The sequence below is a fragment of the Vigna unguiculata genome, chromosome 3 (assembly GCF_037176805.1).
Source record: "Vigna unguiculata cultivar grain cowpea cultivar isolate G323 ecotype 2 chromosome 3, ASM3717680v1, whole genome shotgun sequence".
In the NCBI taxonomy this organism is placed as follows: domain Eukaryota; kingdom Viridiplantae; phylum Streptophyta; class Magnoliopsida; order Fabales; family Fabaceae; genus Vigna; species Vigna unguiculata.
In genome coordinates, this window is record NC_140794.1 from 152,678 (window position 1) to 172,818 (window position 20,141).

At 34.2% G+C, this 20,141-nt stretch overlaps 3 protein-coding genes across 4 annotated transcripts; 1 reads left to right on the forward strand and 2 right to left on the reverse strand.

The window, feature by feature from the left end:
• Positions 1-687: 687 nt before the first annotated feature.
• Positions 688-3,693, forward strand: RLK902 (receptor-like kinase 902). Its single transcript, XM_028063270.2, has 2 exons — positions 688-2,191; positions 2,759-3,693. Exons 1-2 carry the CDS (start codon positions 853-855, stop codon positions 3,376-3,378), a joined length of 1,959 nt encoding a protein of 652 aa, XP_027919071.1. The 5' UTR covers positions 688-852; the 3' UTR covers positions 3,379-3,693.
• A 3,643-nt stretch (positions 3,694-7,336) lies between these two features.
• On the reverse strand, positions 7,337-14,034 carry LOC114177024 (lysine-specific demethylase JMJ26-like). Its single transcript, XM_085670483.1, has 13 exons — positions 13,903-14,034; positions 13,373-13,713; positions 13,159-13,289; positions 12,386-12,708; positions 11,834-11,897; positions 11,033-11,753; positions 10,242-10,571; positions 9,487-9,777; positions 9,085-9,157; positions 8,920-9,005; positions 8,545-8,664; positions 7,698-7,756; positions 7,337-7,580 (listed from the first exon to the last, which is right to left on the reverse strand). The coding sequence occupies exons 2-13, from the start codon at positions 13,613-13,615 to the stop codon at positions 7,523-7,525; spliced, it is 2,499 nt and encodes an 832-aa protein (XP_085526609.1). The 5' UTR covers positions 13,616-13,713; positions 13,903-14,034; the 3' UTR covers positions 7,337-7,522.
• A 1,385-nt stretch (positions 14,035-15,419) lies between these two features.
• LOC114179522 (factor of DNA methylation 1-like) lies at positions 15,420-17,667 on the reverse strand. 2 transcript variants are annotated; one of them, XM_028065890.2, is made up of 6 exons: positions 17,561-17,667; positions 17,121-17,337; positions 16,725-16,978; positions 16,412-16,552; positions 16,080-16,298; positions 15,420-15,991 (listed from the first exon to the last, which is right to left on the reverse strand). In XM_028065890.2, the coding sequence occupies exons 2-6, from the start codon at positions 17,335-17,337 to the stop codon at positions 15,692-15,694; spliced, it is 1,131 nt and encodes a 376-aa protein (XP_027921691.1). In that variant the 5' UTR covers positions 17,561-17,667; the 3' UTR covers positions 15,420-15,691. The 2 variants fall into 2 exon arrangements, with proteins under 2 accessions (XP_027921691.1, XP_027921690.1); XM_028065889.2 differs by lacking the exon at positions 17,561-17,667 and having other exon boundaries at positions 17,121-17,552.
• Positions 17,668-20,141: the final 2,474 nt, after the last annotated feature.

The following is a 20,141-nucleotide window of genomic DNA, read 5'->3' on the forward strand; positions in this document are numbered from 1 at the left end:
ACCATCCCACATACATTTCGCACTATTTTAATCAATTATTTGATTTTGAGCCAACACCACCTTACAAATCTAATTGAAAAAAAGAAAAAAAAAAGTTATCTAAGAAACATAACACTTACCAAAGGTCCGTTGAATTATTCACTTTATTTTTCCAACATTTTTTGTATCCATGAAATGAGAATCTGGTTGTTGGGTGCTGTGGTGGTATGACATCATTCCTTTTAATAAATCCACCGCTTCACCAAACCGAGTATCAACGTATTTACTCAATTCTTTTTCGAATATTTTATTTCTTTAGTTATACCATTACCATAATACTAAATATATTTTAATTAACACCACACAAATTGAAATGCAATTACTTAAACATATTTTTTTCTTCATAAATCATTAAAACACTTAACGAATTTGTGATATTTTTAAGTTTCTATAAATAGGATAGGATAGTTCTGGATTTAATTGATTTAGTTAGTGGTGGTGACATAACTAATAATTAGTCATATAAATATAATTAAGAGAGTATTTATTGAAAGGCAAGTAAATACGTAGATATACATAGATACGGAGCTAGGGTTATGTGTGTGAAGGAACACACAGGCTGGAGGAGCATCCAAATCCAACTCAGAGGAGTAATATATTAATTGGGAGACTTAATTTAAAAAAGAGATATTATTTGGAAAGTGCAGCGGCACTCTGCTACCCCCAACTTCTTCTGCTTCTGTTTCTGCGTCTGTTTGGTTGGTCACTCTCTCACTACTCCTTCTCCCATTTCATACGTTCTAATTATATCCAAAATCCAAACAGACCACAGCCTCCTCCTCCTGCTGCTTCTGAGGTTGCCGCCACTCACCAATGCTGCCTCACAAGCACACTCTCGTGGTTGTGGCGGCCACGCTGGCGCTTCTGCTCGCGGCAGCAGATGCAGATCTGGCCGCCGAGCGAGCCGCATTGCTCGCTCTCCGCTCCGCCGTCGGCGGCAGAACCCTCTTCTGGAACGCCACCAGGGACAGCCCCTGCAACTGGGCCGGTGTCCAATGCGAGCGCGACCACGTCGTCGAGCTCCACCTCCCCGGCGTCGCTCTCTCCGGCCAAATCCCTGTCGGAATATTCGGCAATCTCACACAGCTGCGCACCCTAAGTCTCCGCTTCAACGCGTTGCGAGGTTCTCTGCCTTCAGATCTGGCGGCGTGCGTGAACCTGCGGAACCTGTACATTCAGCGGAACCTGCTGAGCGGCGCTATCCCCTCCTTTTTGTTCGAGTTACCGGACTTGGTTCGGTTGAACATGGGCTTCAACAACTTCTCAGGCCCATTTCCGACCGGCTTCAACAGCCTGACCCGGTTGAAGACTCTGTTTGTGGAAAACAACCAGCTCTCGGGCCCAATCCCCGACTTGAGCAAACTGAGCCTGGATCAGTTCAACGTCTCCAACAACCTCCTCAACGGCTCTGTCCCCGTCAAGCTTCAGACATTCCCTCAAGATTCCTTTCTTGGCAACTCCCTCTGCGGCCGCCCACTCTCTCTCTGCCCCGGAGATATCGCCGATCCTATCTCCGTCGACAACAACCCCAAGCCCAACAGCCACACCAAGCACAAGTTATCTGCCGGCGCCATTGCGGGGATTGTTGTCGGATCGGTCGTGTTTCTTCTGCTGCTCGTCTTCCTCTTCATCTTCCTGTGCCGGAGCAAGTCTGCTAAGAAGACCAGCGCCGTCGACATTGCTACTGTCAAACATCCTGAGGCCGACGCTCCGGTTCTTGCGGAGAAGGGGATTCCGGATGTCGAGAACGGCGGTCATGCCAACGGCAATTCTGCGGCGGCTGTGGCTGCGGTTGCGGCGGGGAACAAGGCGGAAGCGAACGGTGCTGGGGCAGCGAAGAAGTTGGTGTTTTTCGGGAATGCGGCTAGGGCGTTTGATTTGGAGGATTTGCTCAGGGCTTCGGCGGAGGTTTTGGGGAAAGGGACTTTCGGGACAGCGTACAAGGCGGTGCTGGAGGCAGGGCCGGTTGTGGCGGTGAAGAGGTTGAAGGATGTGACGATTTCTGAGAAGGAGTTCAAGGAGAAGATTGAAGCTGTGGGAGCAATGGATCACGAGAGTTTGGTTCCTCTCAGAGCTTTCTATTTCAGTAGGGATGAGAAGCTCCTTGTCTATGATTACATGCCCATGGGAAGCTTGTCTGCACTTTTACATGGTTAGTCAGCTTTTCCATTCCTTCTCTCTTTTCAGTATTTTCTGGGCTTGCTTTTCACTCACTTTCGCCCTTTTCCAGTTCTTGGACAATCATTACTGACTGCAATTGAGTTTCTTTTTTGGGCAATGCATCATGGCATGGCTAAGTTAGTGATTTTTCATTTCTCTGCATCTGCGGCAGCATGCTTTAGGAATTAGAATCTTAGATGCATTTCACATTCCCTCTTTCATGTATGTGATGGGGTTATTGAAGATGGAATTTCGTACTATATTATCTTTTAGGTCCCAATGGATCACATGAATGGTTGTTTGTCTGAATCGCCTCTCCATCTCCTGCTATTACTAGACTAGGCTTTAAGCAGATACTGATTTGAGTTCTAAGTACTTTTTTTTTTTTCTTTTTCAAGTTGAAAATTTTCACTGTTTATTTCAACAGTTTCCAAATCCCATAGGATTCGTTGGAACTGTATGAAATACGGCCAGAGGCCAAGGCTCATTCATTACTCATTAGTGTACCTACTGTGGTAAAGTACCATGGGTGGTGTTTCTGATCTCTATTTGATTACAGGAAACAAAGGGGCGGGTAGGACGCCACTGAATTGGGAAGTGAGATCAGGCATTGCGCTTGGAGCCGCCCGTGGCATTGAGTACCTGCATTCACGAGGGCCTAATGTTTCTCATGGGAATATAAAATCATCCAACATCCTCTTAACCAAATCATATGATGCCAGAGTGTCTGACTTTGGCCTTGCACACCTCGTTGGCCCCTCCTCTACCCCCAACCGGGTCGCCGGCTACCGTGCACCTGAGGTGACTGATCCTCGCAGGGTATCTCAGAAGGCAGACGTGTACAGTTTTGGTGTTTTACTCTTGGAACTTCTGACTGGGAAGGCACCTACTCATGCTCTCCTCAATGAGGAAGGAGTAGACCTTCCCAGATGGGTTCAATCTGTGGTAAGAGAAGAGTGGACTTCTGAGGTCTTTGATCTTGAGCTCCTTAGGTATCAGAACGTGGAAGAGGAGATGGTTCAGTTGTTGCAACTTGCAGTTGATTGTGCTGCACAATACCCTGACAAACGCCCTTCAATGTCTGAAGTGGTAAGGAGCATAGAAGAGTTGCGTAGGTCTAGCCTTAAAGAGGACCAGGATCAAATCCAACATGATTCCGTCAATGATATAGAATTGTAGAAGATGGTATCTTCTGCCCAAGTTTCCTCTCGACTTTGCCTTGTCACAGTCGGAGCCCATATTTTACCTGCTAAATCCTGTGCGTAAGTTTGGTTTTATTCTGTGTAGCTTGGGCCTCAAATTTCTTTGGCACCAAACTTTCGAATTTCTTCTCTTTTTTTTTTCTCCTCAAATCTCCATTCTGCCGCTCCTCCTTTTTCTTCTCAATTAATACATTGGGGGGAGTGGATATCTGTTCCATTAGTTATTGCTGTTGGATTCTGGTTGATTGTAATTATTACTTTTGCTTTAAACATGGCTTTTACGTTTGTTGAATCCTTGTGTCTGTTGAAAACTTGTAATACAGATGTTATAGCAGCTGTCGTTGGATGGTTGGTTGCGATGTCCCGTCGGTGGCGTGTGTCACCGCTTTTATTATTGCCAAAAAAGTTGGTTGTGAACGTGATCGCCACCTTGGTAAGGATGGGCGATTTATGCCACCAAACCAACTTTGATTAATTCATCCTCCATTTGCCAGTTGGTTTAACATTTATTTATATGCCCACATCACACACACACAGAAAAGAAAACACTATTATAGAATATCCCTACAGAAAGGATAAAACTAAAAGTGTTAGGTGATGTATAGATATAATTTGTCAAAACTAAACCGGTTTTTGCGAAATCCAACAAGATGTGATTGTTGTTTGCTGTGTTTAGTGTTTATGCCATAGGTGTGTTTAACCAGTCAAAACAATATTTTGACATGTTTCCAACAAAAGCATGAGTGGTTTTAATGCTTTCTTATATTTTCTTAATCTAGATTTTGAAATCTAAACATCAATTCATGGTCGGCAGTGATAGTGGCCAGTTGTGGTGAGTGGTATCTGATGAAAGTTGAAATGTGATTATAGTTGTAAATGTACTGTTATGAGTGATGGCCATATTTTGTTGGGTGTGGGACCATCTGGTGTTTTTTGTTAATACAACAAAATAATCAGAAAGTGATGTGAGAGACAAAAGTTATTACTATGCCTTTGTCTCTTGGTTATTGCTCTCTGTCCTATTCTGCATCTTTGTTCAAGGTTCACGACCGTTATACTATGTCTGCTGTAAAACTTTAACTGCATGTGAAATCCTGTGTCTATTAGGTTAACTATCTTTTCTTTTATCCCTAATGATTTTTACATTTTGCCTTTTCATTTTTGTTCCACATCAAATTTTTAGTTTTTATTTCGCCCCTTTTGTTAATTAGCAGAAAGTGAGTAGTTGGTTGAGTTAATGACAATGTCAATAATTGAGTTGAACCTATATGTGCATTCTTTTGTGTTGTTTAAAGGAAAAAAATAATAATCAGTTAATGTGATAGAAATAGTGTTATTATCCTCTGATTGAAAGAAGATGAAAAATCTTTGAAAAAATATATTACGTTGGTATATCTCGATTCTCTTTTTTTTGGGTTTTGTCATTACTTAAGTTATGTCAGAAAAAAAACAAATCAATTTGTTTACAAGAGACAAAATGAAAAAACGATTGATGATCGAATACAAAATGTTAAAATGCATTTCAAACCAATAAGAAAAATACAAGTGACAAGTTTTTTTAGTTGTTGGTGTGTTATTTATTTGTCCAATGTCAAATACTTTAATGATCAAAATAAAATTAGTACTTTTTATCAATAACAGACATGTTTTCTTTTCTTTTTTTATTGAAATCCATGTAAAAAATTCACAAATTTACTATACATGAAAAGTTATTTACATCTTTTAAGTGCGATGTATTTTCTGTCATTAATAAAATAAAGACTTTATTTTTTTTCTATAATGACAATGACACGATTTCTTAGTTTAGACTATCCAAATTATCTTTTTCACGGTACTTATCGCAAAGATAATAACATTTTGTTTATTTTCTCATACAAAATGTTTGAGTAACAATTTTTGTAACAGTTTATTTTATTATCGGATGGATACTATTATTTTAAGGACCACAAATGAAAACACTTACAATTAAAATACATTATTATTGGAAGTAAATGCTGTGATTCATGTTCTTTGCAATCTCTTTACAGCTATGATGGATCTAGAGCATATTTTCATGATAAAGTGGTAGGAAGACTTCTTCTACCTTAGTATGAATTTTTATTATTTCTGAAATATTTAAATGTAATCAATTTAAATTGTACTCATTTTAAGTTATTTTTATTTTCGATTATATTATTTAAATAATATAATTTAAATTTATTAAATTAAAATTTTCTCATTTACATAAAGTATTTTAATTACCACAAAATGTAAAAAATTACTTAAATATCAAATAATTATTAATAATTTAAAAATATTAATATTTTTTCAATTTTTGTTGACATTATTTTTTTATAAGTTCTTTAAAAAGGTTTCTAGTGAAATCGACAAACTTGTTCGTGATTGTATCGACTGATTGAAATCATTTTTATGGTGTTATTAGTCGAAATTCTTTTACCAAAGTTTTTATGACATTGACGAAAAAACTTAATTAATATTGACTTAAAGTTCTATCATTGAACATTACAAAAAATGTCAACAAATTAGTGACAAACAATAACATTAGTACATGTTAATGATTAAAAAAAACAAAGAGATGCCAATTGAAAATGTTTAAATGAATGAAAAATCATAATTTAAATAAAAAATTACTTATATTAACATCATTTAAAATTTCTAATTAATATTAATGAAAAAAATAACCATTACAACACTGTCTTGATCTTAGTAAAAAACAAAAACATTTCAACCAAAAATAAATTAAAGAGAAAACATGAACATAATTTCAAATTCTTATGATTTAATTCAATTAATTTTTTCAATTTCTAAAATTTTATTAAAAAAATTAAACAAATAACATATTTTATCATCAAAATATTTCAAATTCTTTATAAAAAAAATAAAAATATCTCTAAACCATAAGTAAAATTCCTTATCTCAGTATTTTGACAACAATATTGGACATTAATATGATTAAAAAAATGTAAATTATGGCAGAGAATCTATCCAAAATTTTATTTGAGAGATGTTGGTTGAAGCCAAAAATCAATGAAGGTATAAAAATCAATGACCACGATAGTGAAATCAGGATGTAATGGTTGAAGCAAAAAATCGAATGTATAAAAATCAATGACCACCAGTGATAATGAAATAGAGATGTAGTGGTTGAAGCCAAAAATCAATTAATGTATAAAAATTGAAATTTATATTTTAAAATAAATTATATATAAACGAAAAATATTCTCTTATAAAATATAACCAGTATTTTTCAAATATCACAAATTCAAAATAACGACCAAGTCTTACAAGTAATAACAAACTAAGTTTATTTTAACAATTGGTTTGTTTATTAATATTCTTTTTGGAGAAACCTTACCAATTATATTAAAAAGCTTAATTAAACATGAATAAATTGTGCTGCTTGTCAACTTTTTTTTTCATAACAATAATACGAAAAAGAATATTGAAGCCGAATTTATCTTAAAATAATTAAAAATAGAAAAGTAAATGTTACTTGTCAACTTTTTCCGAGATCTTTTTTTTTCTTTCAAATTAATGTAAATTGTGAGATTTTGTGTGCACTTCAAACTTAACCACGATTACAATAAAAATAAATAAAATACCATATTACTTGATCCTTAAACAAGAAATTTATTGTTACCATTGTCTTGCTCCTCAATTGTCTGAGATCGAAAACGCTGCAAGGATCTAAGGTTTCTCCTCTCTTTCATGTCCCACATCGCTTACCTCTTTCTGTTGATCTCTATTTTTTCTCTTCCGACCTCTTTATCTTGGAAATAATTTAAAGTTAAAGCTTTTAATGTTATGAGAAGAACTTACATGAAGTTACTTACTTGGTTATTGGCTGATACAATATTTTATGAGATGATTACCAACCCTAATTTTCATAGTTTAATAAATTTCTTTAAAGCTTCTTGAGAGATTAACAGAGAACATATGAAAAAGATACATGCTAGAGGCCAAACATAATATGGGATTCAGAAGCTCAAAAGCTAGACTAGTTTATTAAAAAAAAAAAAAAAACTTCCCTCCAGGTGTGATTGAAAAAACAAACTGTGGAACAGTATAGAAACCCAGAATAAAAACTCCTAAAATTTAAACTTTTACCGGTCCTTTGTCTGCTAACCTGTAAATTGAATAGTGATAATCAATTTCACGAATGATAACTGAATCAAGGGCCTGGAAAACATAATCAGAATAAGCACGGTATACAACAAATAATCTAACAATATACTCGGCAAATGCAAGTATCATACACTTCATATTTCAAAGGGCCTGAAGTTAGCAATAACTAACCTAGCCCTTTTCAATTTTGTTATCACATCTTGCATAGCATATACTGTCATCTTTTTCACCTGTTTCAAAACCAGTAATCAAGGAGAAAAGTTAAATAAATTTACACCACAAAGCTGTTGACATGACAATAGGTAAGTTGGATGTTGCATGCCAAGGCCTATGAAGATGATTATCAATGATTCAACCACGAAAACAACAGTTATGCTATAATAGACATAATTACACAGATAAATAATTAAATTCTAAATGAGAGAAAGTTTGGAAAATTAATCTTTTCTAGTTGTTAAAGTTTAGGGTTTTGGGTACTAGACCTTATCATTCTCCCCTTCTGGATAGTAAGTATAAAGACCTTCAAATGTGTCTCAAAATCTTCTAAATAGTTTCAAATGGGCAGCACACAGGATGCAATCTCAATGCTACCATCTTTTCTATAACCATATTGTTAGTTTTGAGAAGATAGACATGTCTAACTATTCCACTTGGGCTTTGAAACCGGTTTATGGTTGAGTGGGTTGGGATACACAAAATTTAAAGCCAAATCATTGGAGATGTCAATCAATTGATAAGGATTTTCAATTCGCGTTATGAAGCAGGTGTAAGGTTTCACAAAAATCATGTTAGACGCATATCTATGATCAACATTTACCTTGTAGATACTACTAATATAGCTCCTATATTTTCACATTTGAAACTTCAAATATAGGCATGAAAAAAACCGTTAAGAACCTCTACTCTGGAAGCCTCTCATGCCATCTCCAATACCCAAATCTTCAAACACTTAACCAACATACTCAAATTTGAAGCAAATAAATGGCAGAAACAAACCAATACAAATAGGTTGGCATACCTCCAATTTGTCCTCAGCACACCCATGATTTATTGGAAGTGTACGAAATTCCTCGGATAAACGGAAACACTCCCCAACATTTTCAGGAGAAACAAAATCCATTGCAACCTTATTACACGACTGCAAAAGGAAGTCATATATCATGGATTTACACAGAACATTTGAATATTACTTTCAATAAAACTTAGAAACCATAAAAAGTAAATTGGCAGATCGTGAGGAGACTAATTTATGAGAAACCACAAATTCCAACCTCGATGTTGTCATTGTATCAACTATCAAAAAATATAAATATAAATTACAACAAAATAAAGAAACCAAACCTTGATTCCTACAACGAAGATTAAACAAACTTACCATGTATGTTCACTTTACCTTCAGATTTCTAACTTGGTGAGGACAACCAGCTGGAATGAAAACAGCTTCTCCTAGCTTCTGAATAAATGTCCAGGGCTCAATTCCTACAAGAAAATACTTAACAGTAAATTTGTAGAGAACAATTCAAACCCCTACCCCAAATCCAAAAACTGTGCTACTAACCATACTCCTCCTTTAGCTTCCTCTTATGCTCCACAGTCAAATAGAAGGTCTGGTCATGGATGGGGTGAATAACCTTCATTACGAAAGAACATAAGCCGTTTAAGAAAAAATAAAATCTAATGAGTGAGTGAGGTACCCTCAGCAGATGATGCATTATCCATATACAATAGTAATTGTCTGCCAAATATTTCAAAATAACTACTCATAACTATCCTTCACCCAATCCGTAATGACATGTACTTAATGAAAATTTTATTACAGGAAAATGAGAGAAAGAGAGGAAGCCAACATTATAAGGGTGAAAACCTCCAATTATTACACATGTAACCACTAAATATATTTGGTAGGAACCGAGCTTTACTAATGACTCAGGCTGACAAATAATATCCACAACTAATTTACCTGCTTTAAAGGACGGCAATGGATATGCCTAAACTCTTTGAAATGCTTCCTCAGATACTCCTGCAATTTAGGTACATCCTGCCTCCGAAAGATATCCCACAGTGCACCTTCTGAACCATCCCCTGCGAACAACAAATCACTTTCTTGCTTCATATTTACTTTGTCAACATCCTGATCATCACTCACTAACTCCCTTTTGTCTTGCTGCAAGTGTTTTTCTTTCAAATTCTTAATGGCAGTAAGATGCTTCGCTTCCAATTTAACTTCAGCTATATGAGTCAACACATTCACCTAGCACAGACAAAAATATTAAAAGGGAAAAAAATACTTTAATTTCATCATTGATATGTATGAAATCTTTAGAACATACAGCAATAAATACAAAACAGACACATATTTTATCAGGAAAAGCAAGGCAAAAAAGAAAAGCTGAAGATAAATTACAGCTTTATATGTCAGATTCAAACACACCTTTTATCTCATGTTCTTCCAAATATAAAAATGTCTTCATTAACTATGGGTGGAGACAATGCACAGAACAGAAAAATCATGTGAATTGAAACAACAATCAGCTGATTCTGCTCTTAAGAAACCAAACAGAGAAATGAAATGCATTATCAAATACAACAATGAACAAACTATGCATCTTCAAACATGAAGCTCTATTGGAAAATAACACCCTAAAATCTTCAAACAATTTAGAATAAATCATAGAAAATAACAGATCAAGAAGGAGAAAAGACAATACAACATACTGCATCAGACAAATCACAATGGAGCTTAGTCACAGAATCACCACGTCCAAGCTCCTGAGGAAATCCATAAGCAATGTATGTCTTCGGCCCCAAGTCTGGCTTTAGACACTCTTCAGGCAATTTCACAGCTAGGTTAAGGCAACCACCAAATGGATCAGTGTATTCCTTGAATGGCAAGGAAGATATGAACTCGGCACAATGTCGAGGTAAGCGTTCCTCTAATAAATTAGAAGATGGCCAGTCTTTTAATTTCAATATGCGAGGCCAATCAAGCCAATCCACACGACCTTCTTTATACCCAGTAAAAAATTCGTGGATCTTAATTTTAACCTGGATTTAACCAACACGCAGAAATCAGAAGCAACAGAACAGACAAGTCAAGTAAAACCAGTAAAGAATTGCAGTTAGTAAAATAAAGCATACGCGACTTACTCTAGTCTGCTTACAAAAGAAAAATAATACAAGTTGAAAAGACCAAGAAAATTGAAATGCATTTTACACCAAAATATTGTAATTTTTAGGTACTTTGCGAAATATTTCTCGAACACTCAGCACAGAGAAGTTCGTGGAAGTCAGCAATTGAAAACATTAAAAGCACAGAATTTCAGGAAATTTAAAATAAATTTGCTACAACTAAACTATTCTTTATTGGACATTTGAAGCATAGTGGTTCCAGATAATATAAGTACCAATATTAAGGAATTTAAACATAAACTTCATGAGAGTGAATAATGAACTTTGAGCAAAAATCACTCTGGTTAACAAATTTAAGATTAAAAAAGTAAACAAACCTCGCAAAAATCTAAGCAATCAATTGCCTTCACATCCAAATGTTGTGCATGGCTGCTCTTGGCTATGTGACACAATGCACGACACATGACAGATGGTTCCCAGCTTAAACCAGATGTACTATCAATCACATGGCTAACAATAACAGGCTCTCCATTTTTCCAATGCCACCGAAAATGCTCTAAATCCTCATCCTGGGGTTGTACAGCCCTAGGACAGTACAAATAGTTGTCACTAGAATTTGCACGTGATGCAGCCTTCCTCATACCATGATATCTAACATTTGTGTTTCTTGAACACGTACAGAAATTGCCAAGTGTTCCAAGTTTGTGTCTTAGTGCTAGTTCATTTGCTTTACACAATAAATCATAAATAAAATTTTGACCTAACACGCTCCTCAGTTCTAGAAAACCATGGTTACTTTCATCACTAACTTTTGGACATGGAATGCTACCATTACTTTCGGCATGCCATCCAAATCTTGACCATTCACGAACTACAGGTTTAGCAACATCGTTTGATTGAGTTTGGTTTACCCTTCTATTTACTACTTCTTCACCATGCAAGTAACCGCGACCTTTATGGGAAAAATCAAACATAATTGGCTCTGCACCACCTAAAAGCTGCCCATTACGAAGCTCACGACAACAGATGAGACAAAGATCGAAAGAGCACAGTGTACAACTTCTGTGGTAATCAAATATTGACGTTTTACAATTATCACTGCAATAGAGATTTAAGATAACAAATAAAGATACAAGATTAACGGGGAATAAACAATAAAATATGAGAAATGTACTAACCAATATACTCGCTCGTCCTTATAATAACCTGCCTCTTTTATTCTAAGCTCAGAGATTGAGATACCTGTAGTTCATAACCATATAGCAAATTATACAATGCAAACATATGGAACTTTTTACTAAGCTCTAATTGGAGCATGAGAAGAGAGGCAAACTTAAGTTACGCTGCTACAGTGCATACAATAAAAATAGTTCAAATTAAGTGATCCAAGGTCGAGAGAGAATTATTTCTAAATAAAGACCCAAGACCAGGAAACATTCACAAAACAAACTACATTAAAAGGGGAGCAAACCAATAACAAATGGATTTTAACTTACAACAATCAGCTAGATCAAGGTTAAAGCTAATCAATTATGATAAAGTAAGATAATTCTTTCGCCTTTGCATGTCGGAATTTATTGCAAAGAGATATGTGGCTTCATGGCATTCAAAACAATGGTTTAGTTGTGAGTAGCATAACGTAGCATAATCTGTAGGAACAAGCATGCGTCAACCAAATCTTGATTCAAATATTAGTAACCTAAATCAACACTTCTAATAAAAAAAAATACCTTGTATCTTAGCTTCTGTTTCATTCTCAATCATTTGTTCTTCATTCAACAATCTTAAATGTGGAAGAAGTGTTTGCAGCAAATACACAGAGAATTCAACATGCTCATCTTCTTTGGTTTTAGCTTTTTGCTTCATTTCCTGCCAAAAGTGAAATGGTAATATTTTAAATGCTGAACCGAGAAAATCGCAAGCAAACCTTATCCTGAAAGGGGGAGACGTAACTTTAATAAGTATATCGGATCTCAAGCATGCTACGCAATTGCAATTTCCTCGGCACACGGGACATGACTCAAAAATGTCATCCTCTTTCAAATGAGGATACCTAATGACACAGAAAATAATTCGAGGATTAACAGTTGGTCAAGTTATCACCATTCAAAACCAAAACTTAAATATTGCAATAACTTTTCCAGGAATTGATATGAGAATTGTTTCTATCAGTTAAGAATTTTTCTCCCTAACATAAGAAATGGTTACAAATTAAAACAGAGCACATAATTTGTAGAAATTCTCCATAGAAAGTATTAGTGCGTAAGCAACTGAGCATTTCATTCATGCATGGGCTTTCCGTTGTAATTCTTTCCAGTAATCTGTTTAATTAATCTCTTACATTATAAAGAATATTTCATGTCAGTAGCACTGACTTGGTAGCTGGCAAGACATAAACCTCGTGTAGATCTTATCTAACCAAACAAGGCATATTAACCAATATCATAACATTACAATTGATACAGAAAGAACAAATAAATATGCACGAGAGACAAAGTTATACCAATTTCGTATGCAGGGTGCGCAATATCTTCTCATAGTACAGTTTTGGCACCTCACAGTCTTCCCTCTACCCTTTATCTGACATTGATGACAAAATAAGAATCGTTCTCTAATCAACTGTTCTTCAATTAACTGCTATTATGAGCTAAATTAAATGGGAAAGTCAAACTCAAATGAGCATAAATATTTTTTTATTGAGTAATAAATAATGTCACCTTGCTGTTGTTGGTGTGCAAGTTTGGACTCATCATTTCTATATCTATTTTTTTTATCTTTGGTCTCCTGCTGCAATAATTATCATTTGGGTCACCTTCATCATTGTCAACGATTCGAACACCTTCATTGTGTACCTTAGTATCTTCTGCCTCTATTTTCTGTTTTCTCCTTCTTCGACGGTATTTTATCAAATACCGGTCCTTCACTTCTTCAGTTTTTCTGTCAGCAATAGAAGAATCCATGGGAACTAGAGGGTACCAAGTTTTGACCAATGTGAAGCATAACAAATGAGGGATAAAAGTTGAACAAAAGCCAATTGTGAACCCTAAGCTGTGACTGCCTGCATTGTCACACATAGGAAAAGATCATGATCTTATGGGAGAGATGATAAGGAGAGTTTTCACATTTAAGCAACTATTTGTTGAAAAAATAATTACAATTACAATGGATATAGATATTTAGTGTAATGATGATTTGTTAGAAATAGTGGAAATTCCACTTTGATGAGTACAAAAAGAGCAGAAGATACGTGAAAATGATGCCTGCAAAACAGGAGTAGGTAACAGGTGAAGCAATTGAGTGTGGCAGGAAATTGTGAATAGGTCATTCAAAAGTGAGGGTTTTTCAATGGAAAATTTGGATTTTTTAACTCTGTTTTTTATCTTTTTAGATACTCTATCCATCAAATCAATTCATTTATAAAGCTTTTATATTGCACGTGAAAAATCGAGAGCAATTGATTAATTAAAATTTATATTTATTCTTTACAACTTGATATTATTTGGTATCACGATTCAAGTTAATATTTTAAAAAAATTAATTTACTTTTTTCTATATGATTTAAATTGATGATTATAATATTTAAAACAAGTATTTCATCTTTTAAATTTGTCGTCAACATTCATTTTGAATGATGTAAACAAATTATTCCATAAAAATAGAGAAGTGCAATGGTGGAATTTATACAAAACAAGCATACACATTTGTATATTTTGGTGTATTCGAATGGACTTTTAATTGAGTGAAATTTTTAAGTATTATGTTATTCCGATTACAAATTGAAGTTTCAAAGATTACAAAACAAATATAAAAAAAATTACAAAGACTACAAAACATATTGTACCATTATCTTTTATATTACTTATAAGAATGTATAAAGATTATAGAATAATATAAAATAAAAAAAGATATAATAAGAACATTATATAAAAGAAATATAAAATAATTATATACACACTTTTTTTTTCAAAAACTAAGTGTTAAAAGTTTTGATTCAGAAAAATATAGTATTTCTTATTGTAAAAAAAATGAATAAATAATATTTCTCTCTTCTCCCCTAATAGAAAATATTCGAAAAATAATTAGCTTGAGTCTTCACGTATGTAATTAGGTTGTTTTATAAGTGTCGTTCTCTGCTAAATTTCAACAGAATAAACTCAATCGATAATGAGTTAGGATCGAAGAGACTCATTCATACCTAGCAAATAAATATTGTTGTCAATTTATGTTAATGATTTTTAAATATTTATAGTATATTTATTTTAAATAAATAATACATTTAAATAAATTTTAATTTTCAAAACATTCATTACACATTAGTTTTATTTTTTAAAGAATTTAGCATCTATAAAAATTACTTTAAAAGACATATTTGTGGGATCTAAATTGTAATTGGGTCATCCTAAATTCTAAGAGATTTTTCCTTTCAAAATAACAGGATGTAATACCTATTTAAAACATAAATGTATATATCATACAAAAGATAAATATTAAAATTATGGTTGCTAAATTTTCTTGTTCGTATATAATGATCAATAATACGTTCCTTTATTTAATTTTTATACATCCACTGTATTTTTTTATTAAAATCACCCTTGCCAGTATTATCATAAAATATCATTATCTATTATGTTACCTCACAACCACTTTTTCAATACCCTAAGTAACCCCATGTCTTCTCTTCGATGTAATTTTTCTAACTCTCTATTTGAGTTCCTCCCATTTATGAAAGACAAATCCTCCCAAACATACACTAAAAAATATTAGTGGAAAAAATCTACATCTCACGTCAAGTAAAATAAAACCAAGATAATGCACATAAGCATGAACAACTTATAACCAAATACACAGGAGTGACTAGAGGTGAGAACATAGACAAGATTTACATAGTTAAATAGGCTAGCTTCTGACCTAACAAAAAGTTACCAATTCTGCTACAAACCAACCTATTTCTCCATTTAAACATCAATATAAACACACACATGGTTATCAAACCTGTGTTACCAAACTTTAGAGTCTTTATGACAACTCCAAACATGTCAACATTCATTTTTTCTTATAGGTGGATCATCATCATCACCATTCTCATCTGCTTCATCATCCACCATTTCTTGTGTTTTCCTTCTTTTTGATTTTATTTGATTTATCATGAATTCAATTCCTTCTTTCAACGTAGCTCTCCTTCCTTTTTCTTTGTTCCATATTTCTCTTACAATGAACCTCCCACTCGAATTGTATTCATTCATTTCCATCAGAGCTGCCACCACTGCTTTATATGCTCTAAATCCCAATTCCACTTTCAATCTTTTTAGCCTTCCATCTTCTTCATCCAAAACTTCCTGAAACAACCAAGGTAATACTCATCATATTCATTATCTGGGTTAAGGGAATGTGTCAGATGTAAATGTGAAAAGAAGTTGTTTGCACCTTTGATTTTCCCTCAATTGTTATTATTTGGAATGGATACCAATGAGGGTCCTCCACATTCTTCTGCCATAACGAACACATTTTCAAAGCTGTATGCTCTGCTTCTTCTTTACTCATATTGTTCTTTGCTCTGAAAGTTCTAATGAAAGGCTCAGTGTCTATCTCACCCACTCTTTTCACACAAATATTGTCATAAAGACATGATATCTCCGTTATTTCCTGCAATTCAACCACATTGATTTCACAGTAGTATAATGAAACAGACCAGAAACAATTGTGCAACCGTTCATATAATCAAAGAAAGAAAATTCAAGTTAATATAAAAACCTCACCACCATTAATTTCTTGCGAGCTTTCTCAAGCTCATCACTAATCTCACGCTCTTTGATGATTAGAGCTTGATTCAGATCCTTGGAGTTTACTAGTTCCTCTTCCAACTCAGCCACTTTTGCTTTCAATTCTTTATATTCATCCTGTTGATACCATTACTAATATATTATTCTGTAGATCAAACTACACTACAGTTTAAACTCACCATTAAAATGTATCAAAACAACTTCATGGTTCTACCTCATACTGGTAAAAAGAACAAACAAGCTTCCATTGAATTTAACAGAAATCCAAAAGCCTCTGATTGCAACTAACCTCATCTAGGGTTTCGCTTTTTTTTCGTTTCCCCATGATCCGGTCATTTTCCTCAGTAAGTTTCCTTATGATCCGCGAATTCTCCTCAACAAGTTTCATCGTCATCCTCCTATTATCCTCAGTAAGTTTCTCCTGCAGCTTATCATTCAACGCCTTACTCTCTGCCAATTCCTTTGCCATCATTTCATTATCTTTCTTCATACGTTTCAGTTCACCACTCATGTTAGAGTTCATATCTTTCATCTGTTCTAATTCTGAAAATTTTCAAGTTGTGTTTTAGCTTTTAAGGTCCAAAACACAAGAATCATGGAAGGCTGTATTTCGATGACATAGTACAAGAAACTAAATTTAATACTAACTATAACCACTACTCAACAACAAGGAAAATAGACATACCTTTCTGACATTCCTTATCCATTAAAGTTTCCCTCTTGACCATTTTCAAAGCCATTTTTAAGCTTTCCTTGAGATCTCTCTTACAGTCAGCTTTCAGAACATTTGTATCCTCCATATCGATAATTTTCTGTCTCTGGCTGTCAATCACCTCCTTCATGTTCACAAAATTTATTCTTTGCTTGCTCGTGGTAGACCCTTCACATTCATTGTTCGCCATCTGCAAAACCATACAAATCAAAAGCATGAAAATGCTTGGGAAAGTCATGAACTTCCAAGCAACATCAAGTTTCTCTTTTTTTTCCTAAAGTTCATCTCTCTCTTCCACTCTTCCAAACTCCCGCTAAAATAGCTAAAAGGCAAGAAGAAATAAAGACATAAACATGAAGGGAAGCATTGAAAGAGAGAACAGAGAAAGGGAAGTAAAGGAGCAAGGAGGATACATGAGAGAGGAGAATATTGCACTGTGTTTGAAGAGCTAGATATGGCTAAAACTGAGAAACAGATACTTTATTTATTGGCAAAGAAAATGGCACTGATCAGATTTCTCAGTCACATCCATTAAATTGAGCTCAGAGACTTTTTATATTCTTTAAATTTACATATTAAAAATAGTATTTACTATTTAGATACTACATTAATAACATCTTTTATATGTACATCATACAATATAATAAATAAATATAGTTTAAAACTGAAAATAAATATCACTTCAAATACACTATAAGTTTTAACAGAGGCAAGGGACGATACATAGGTCACTTCATTATTTCAGAGTTCAACCTTTTGTCTTCTCATTTTCCTAAAACTCTTCTCTATGTCTGATTATACCTTCAAAATGAAACTTTTTTTCCTGAAAAACCCTTGTTAGCATCTAACTTTTTATCTGCCACATTTCAAATCAATAATGTCAAAAAGACAAATAAGCAACCACCTTGAGTGTTTATAAGAGCTCGTTATGACCAAAAGATAAACTTTCCTCTTGATACTAGTGTTTGTTTCTATAAGTTGTTAATTTCCATTGATTACGAAGATGAATTTGCAAAATATTAGTATTGTACGGATTAAATTTTTAATGACTCAATTTATATTTATTTTAAATTCATATAATTGAATTAGATTTTTGATTTAAATTTACTTTTTTAGAAAAAGTAGATTGACTTTTTTTTAAATTTAAATCTAAATATTTGGAAGTTTAAATCCAGATCCAAATATTTAGATTAAGTTCAAAATTCAAAATTTATTTTTTATAAATTAAATTTACATTAAATTTTCTATAACTTTGTTCATAATATCGATATCATAGAATTTGGCAGATTTTTTGTTGGGGACAACAAGGCCAAATTTTAACATGGGATGAACTTGGCTGACTTTCGGTCGGGGTCGACCAAATTTTGGTCGAGCTCAACTTGGTCGAATTCGGCCAAATTTTGGCTAGGGTCGACTCGGTCGAATCTTGGCTGGGGTCGACTCGGTCGAATATTGGCTAGGGTCGACTCGGCCAAATTCAAACGAATTTTGGTCGGGGACGACATGACCAAATTTGGCTAGGGTCAACTCGACAAAATTTCAGTCGAGATCGACTTAACTGGATTCGACCGAATTTCGACCAGGGTCGATTTTGCCTAATACAACCAAATTTTGGCCATAGACGACTTGGCCAAATATGACCACATTTGGCCAGGGCCTGATCAGTCAAATTTCGGTGAGGGTTGACTCCACTAAATTCGTCGGCCGAAAACAACTCGACTGAATATGGCCAATTTTTTATCATGACCGACTCAGTTGAATACAATCAAAATTCGTTCAAGACTTACTCGACCGAATACAGCTAAATTTGGCTTAGGGCCGACTCGACCAAATTTTGATCATGACCAACTCGACTGAATTCGACCAAATTTAGGTCAGGACTGACTCGCCTGAATATGACCAAATTTCGATCACGATCGACTCTGTCGAATACGACCAAATCCAAGCCATGACCAACTCAGTCAATTTTTGGTCAAGGCCAACACGATCGAATTTTGACCGAAGCCGACTTGACTGAATTCGGCCGAATTTAGATCGTGACCAACTAATTTGAATACAACAAAATTTCATCATAGGTCGTCTCAGCCGAATACAGTCAAATTTAGGCAAGAGTCGGGTCAGGTAAATCTCAATTGGGACCAACTCAATTGAATTTTGACTGAATTTTTATTGGAGTCAACTAGGCTGTATACAACCAATTTTTGGTCGCGGTTGTCTCGGATAAATACGGTCAAATTTTGTCTATGTCGACTCACTCCAATGCAGTCAAATTTGGGTCGAAGTGAACTCAACTGAATACTTTCAAATTTTATCTAGGACCAGCTGGGCCAAATTTCGATCGGGCCGACTTGACTGAATTTGGTCAAATTTTATATAGGGTCTCGCCAACTTAATCAAATACGACTAGATTTTAGTTAATCCATCTCAACCTTTCTATATACATATGCTTTTTGTCACCCAATTCTATTATTGCAGTAGTAGAGAAATTATGTTGTCATGTTGTTTATTCTAAATAAATATAACATATGTACTTCGGTGCATTCCCATCATTTGAAAAAAAAAAAAAAACATATATTCTTCAACCCTTATTAACACTCATTTTCTAAAAAATAAATCTTTACTTCCCTACTTTCAAAATCAAGTGTATGTTTATCCCCCAATAATAATTTTTTGATAAAATCAGAGTGATTTTAAATATTGAATTGGATATTAATACCAATAACTATATGAAAATGTTACCTTTATTAATTTATGTTCAATGTTCTTTTCCATCTTTTATTCTGCTTTTCATTTGGTTGCATAACATAAAATTGTTGGAAATTTACACACCTTCAATGTTTAGAGTTTGTGTTTTTAATTCATTAGACTTCCTTAAAGCACCATTTTCTTTATATACTTCTAAGTTACTCTTTCTTATTTAGGTATTTTATATGAACAAAATCTAATTAATATTATCTTTTACAAGTACATGAATATGCATACCATTTAATATAA

What these genes read in the sequence shown, in the direction of transcription:
- RLK902 (XM_028063270.2), top strand. Translation starts at nt 853, where the DNA reads ATGCTGCCTCACAAGCACACTCTCGTGGTTGTGGCGGCCACGCTGGCG. An exon ending in CTTGTCTGCACTTTTACATG is followed by an intron (nt 2,192 to 2,758) that starts GTTAGTCAGCTT and finishes ATTTGATTACAG; the next exon opens with GAAACAAAGGGGCGGGTAGG.
- LOC114177024 (XM_085670483.1), bottom strand. Translation starts at nt 13,615, where the DNA reads ATGGATTCTTCTATTGCTGACAGAAAAACTGAAGAAGTGAAGGACCGG. An exon ending in ATTGCCGTCCTTTAAAGCAG is followed by an intron (nt 9,158 to 9,486) that starts GTAAATTAGTTG and finishes TTCGTAATGAAG; the next exon opens with GTTATTCACCCCATCCATGA. An exon ending in ACAAAATTGAAAAGGGCTAG is followed by an intron (nt 7,581 to 7,697) that starts GTTAGTTATTGC and finishes TATGTTTTCCAG; the next exon opens with GCCCTTGATTCAGTTATCAT.
- LOC114179522 (XM_028065889.2), bottom strand. Translation starts at nt 17,385, where the DNA reads ATGACTTTCCCAAGCATTTTCATGCTTTTGATTTGTATGGTTTTGCAG. An exon ending in GGATAAGGAATGTCAGAAAG is followed by an intron (nt 16,979 to 17,120) that starts GTATGTCTATTT and finishes GAAAATTTTCAG; the next exon opens with AATTAGAACAGATGAAAGAT. An exon ending in AAAGCGAAACCCTAGATGAG is followed by an intron (nt 16,553 to 16,724) that starts GTTAGTTGCAAT and finishes TGGTATCAACAG; the next exon opens with GATGAATATAAAGAATTGAA.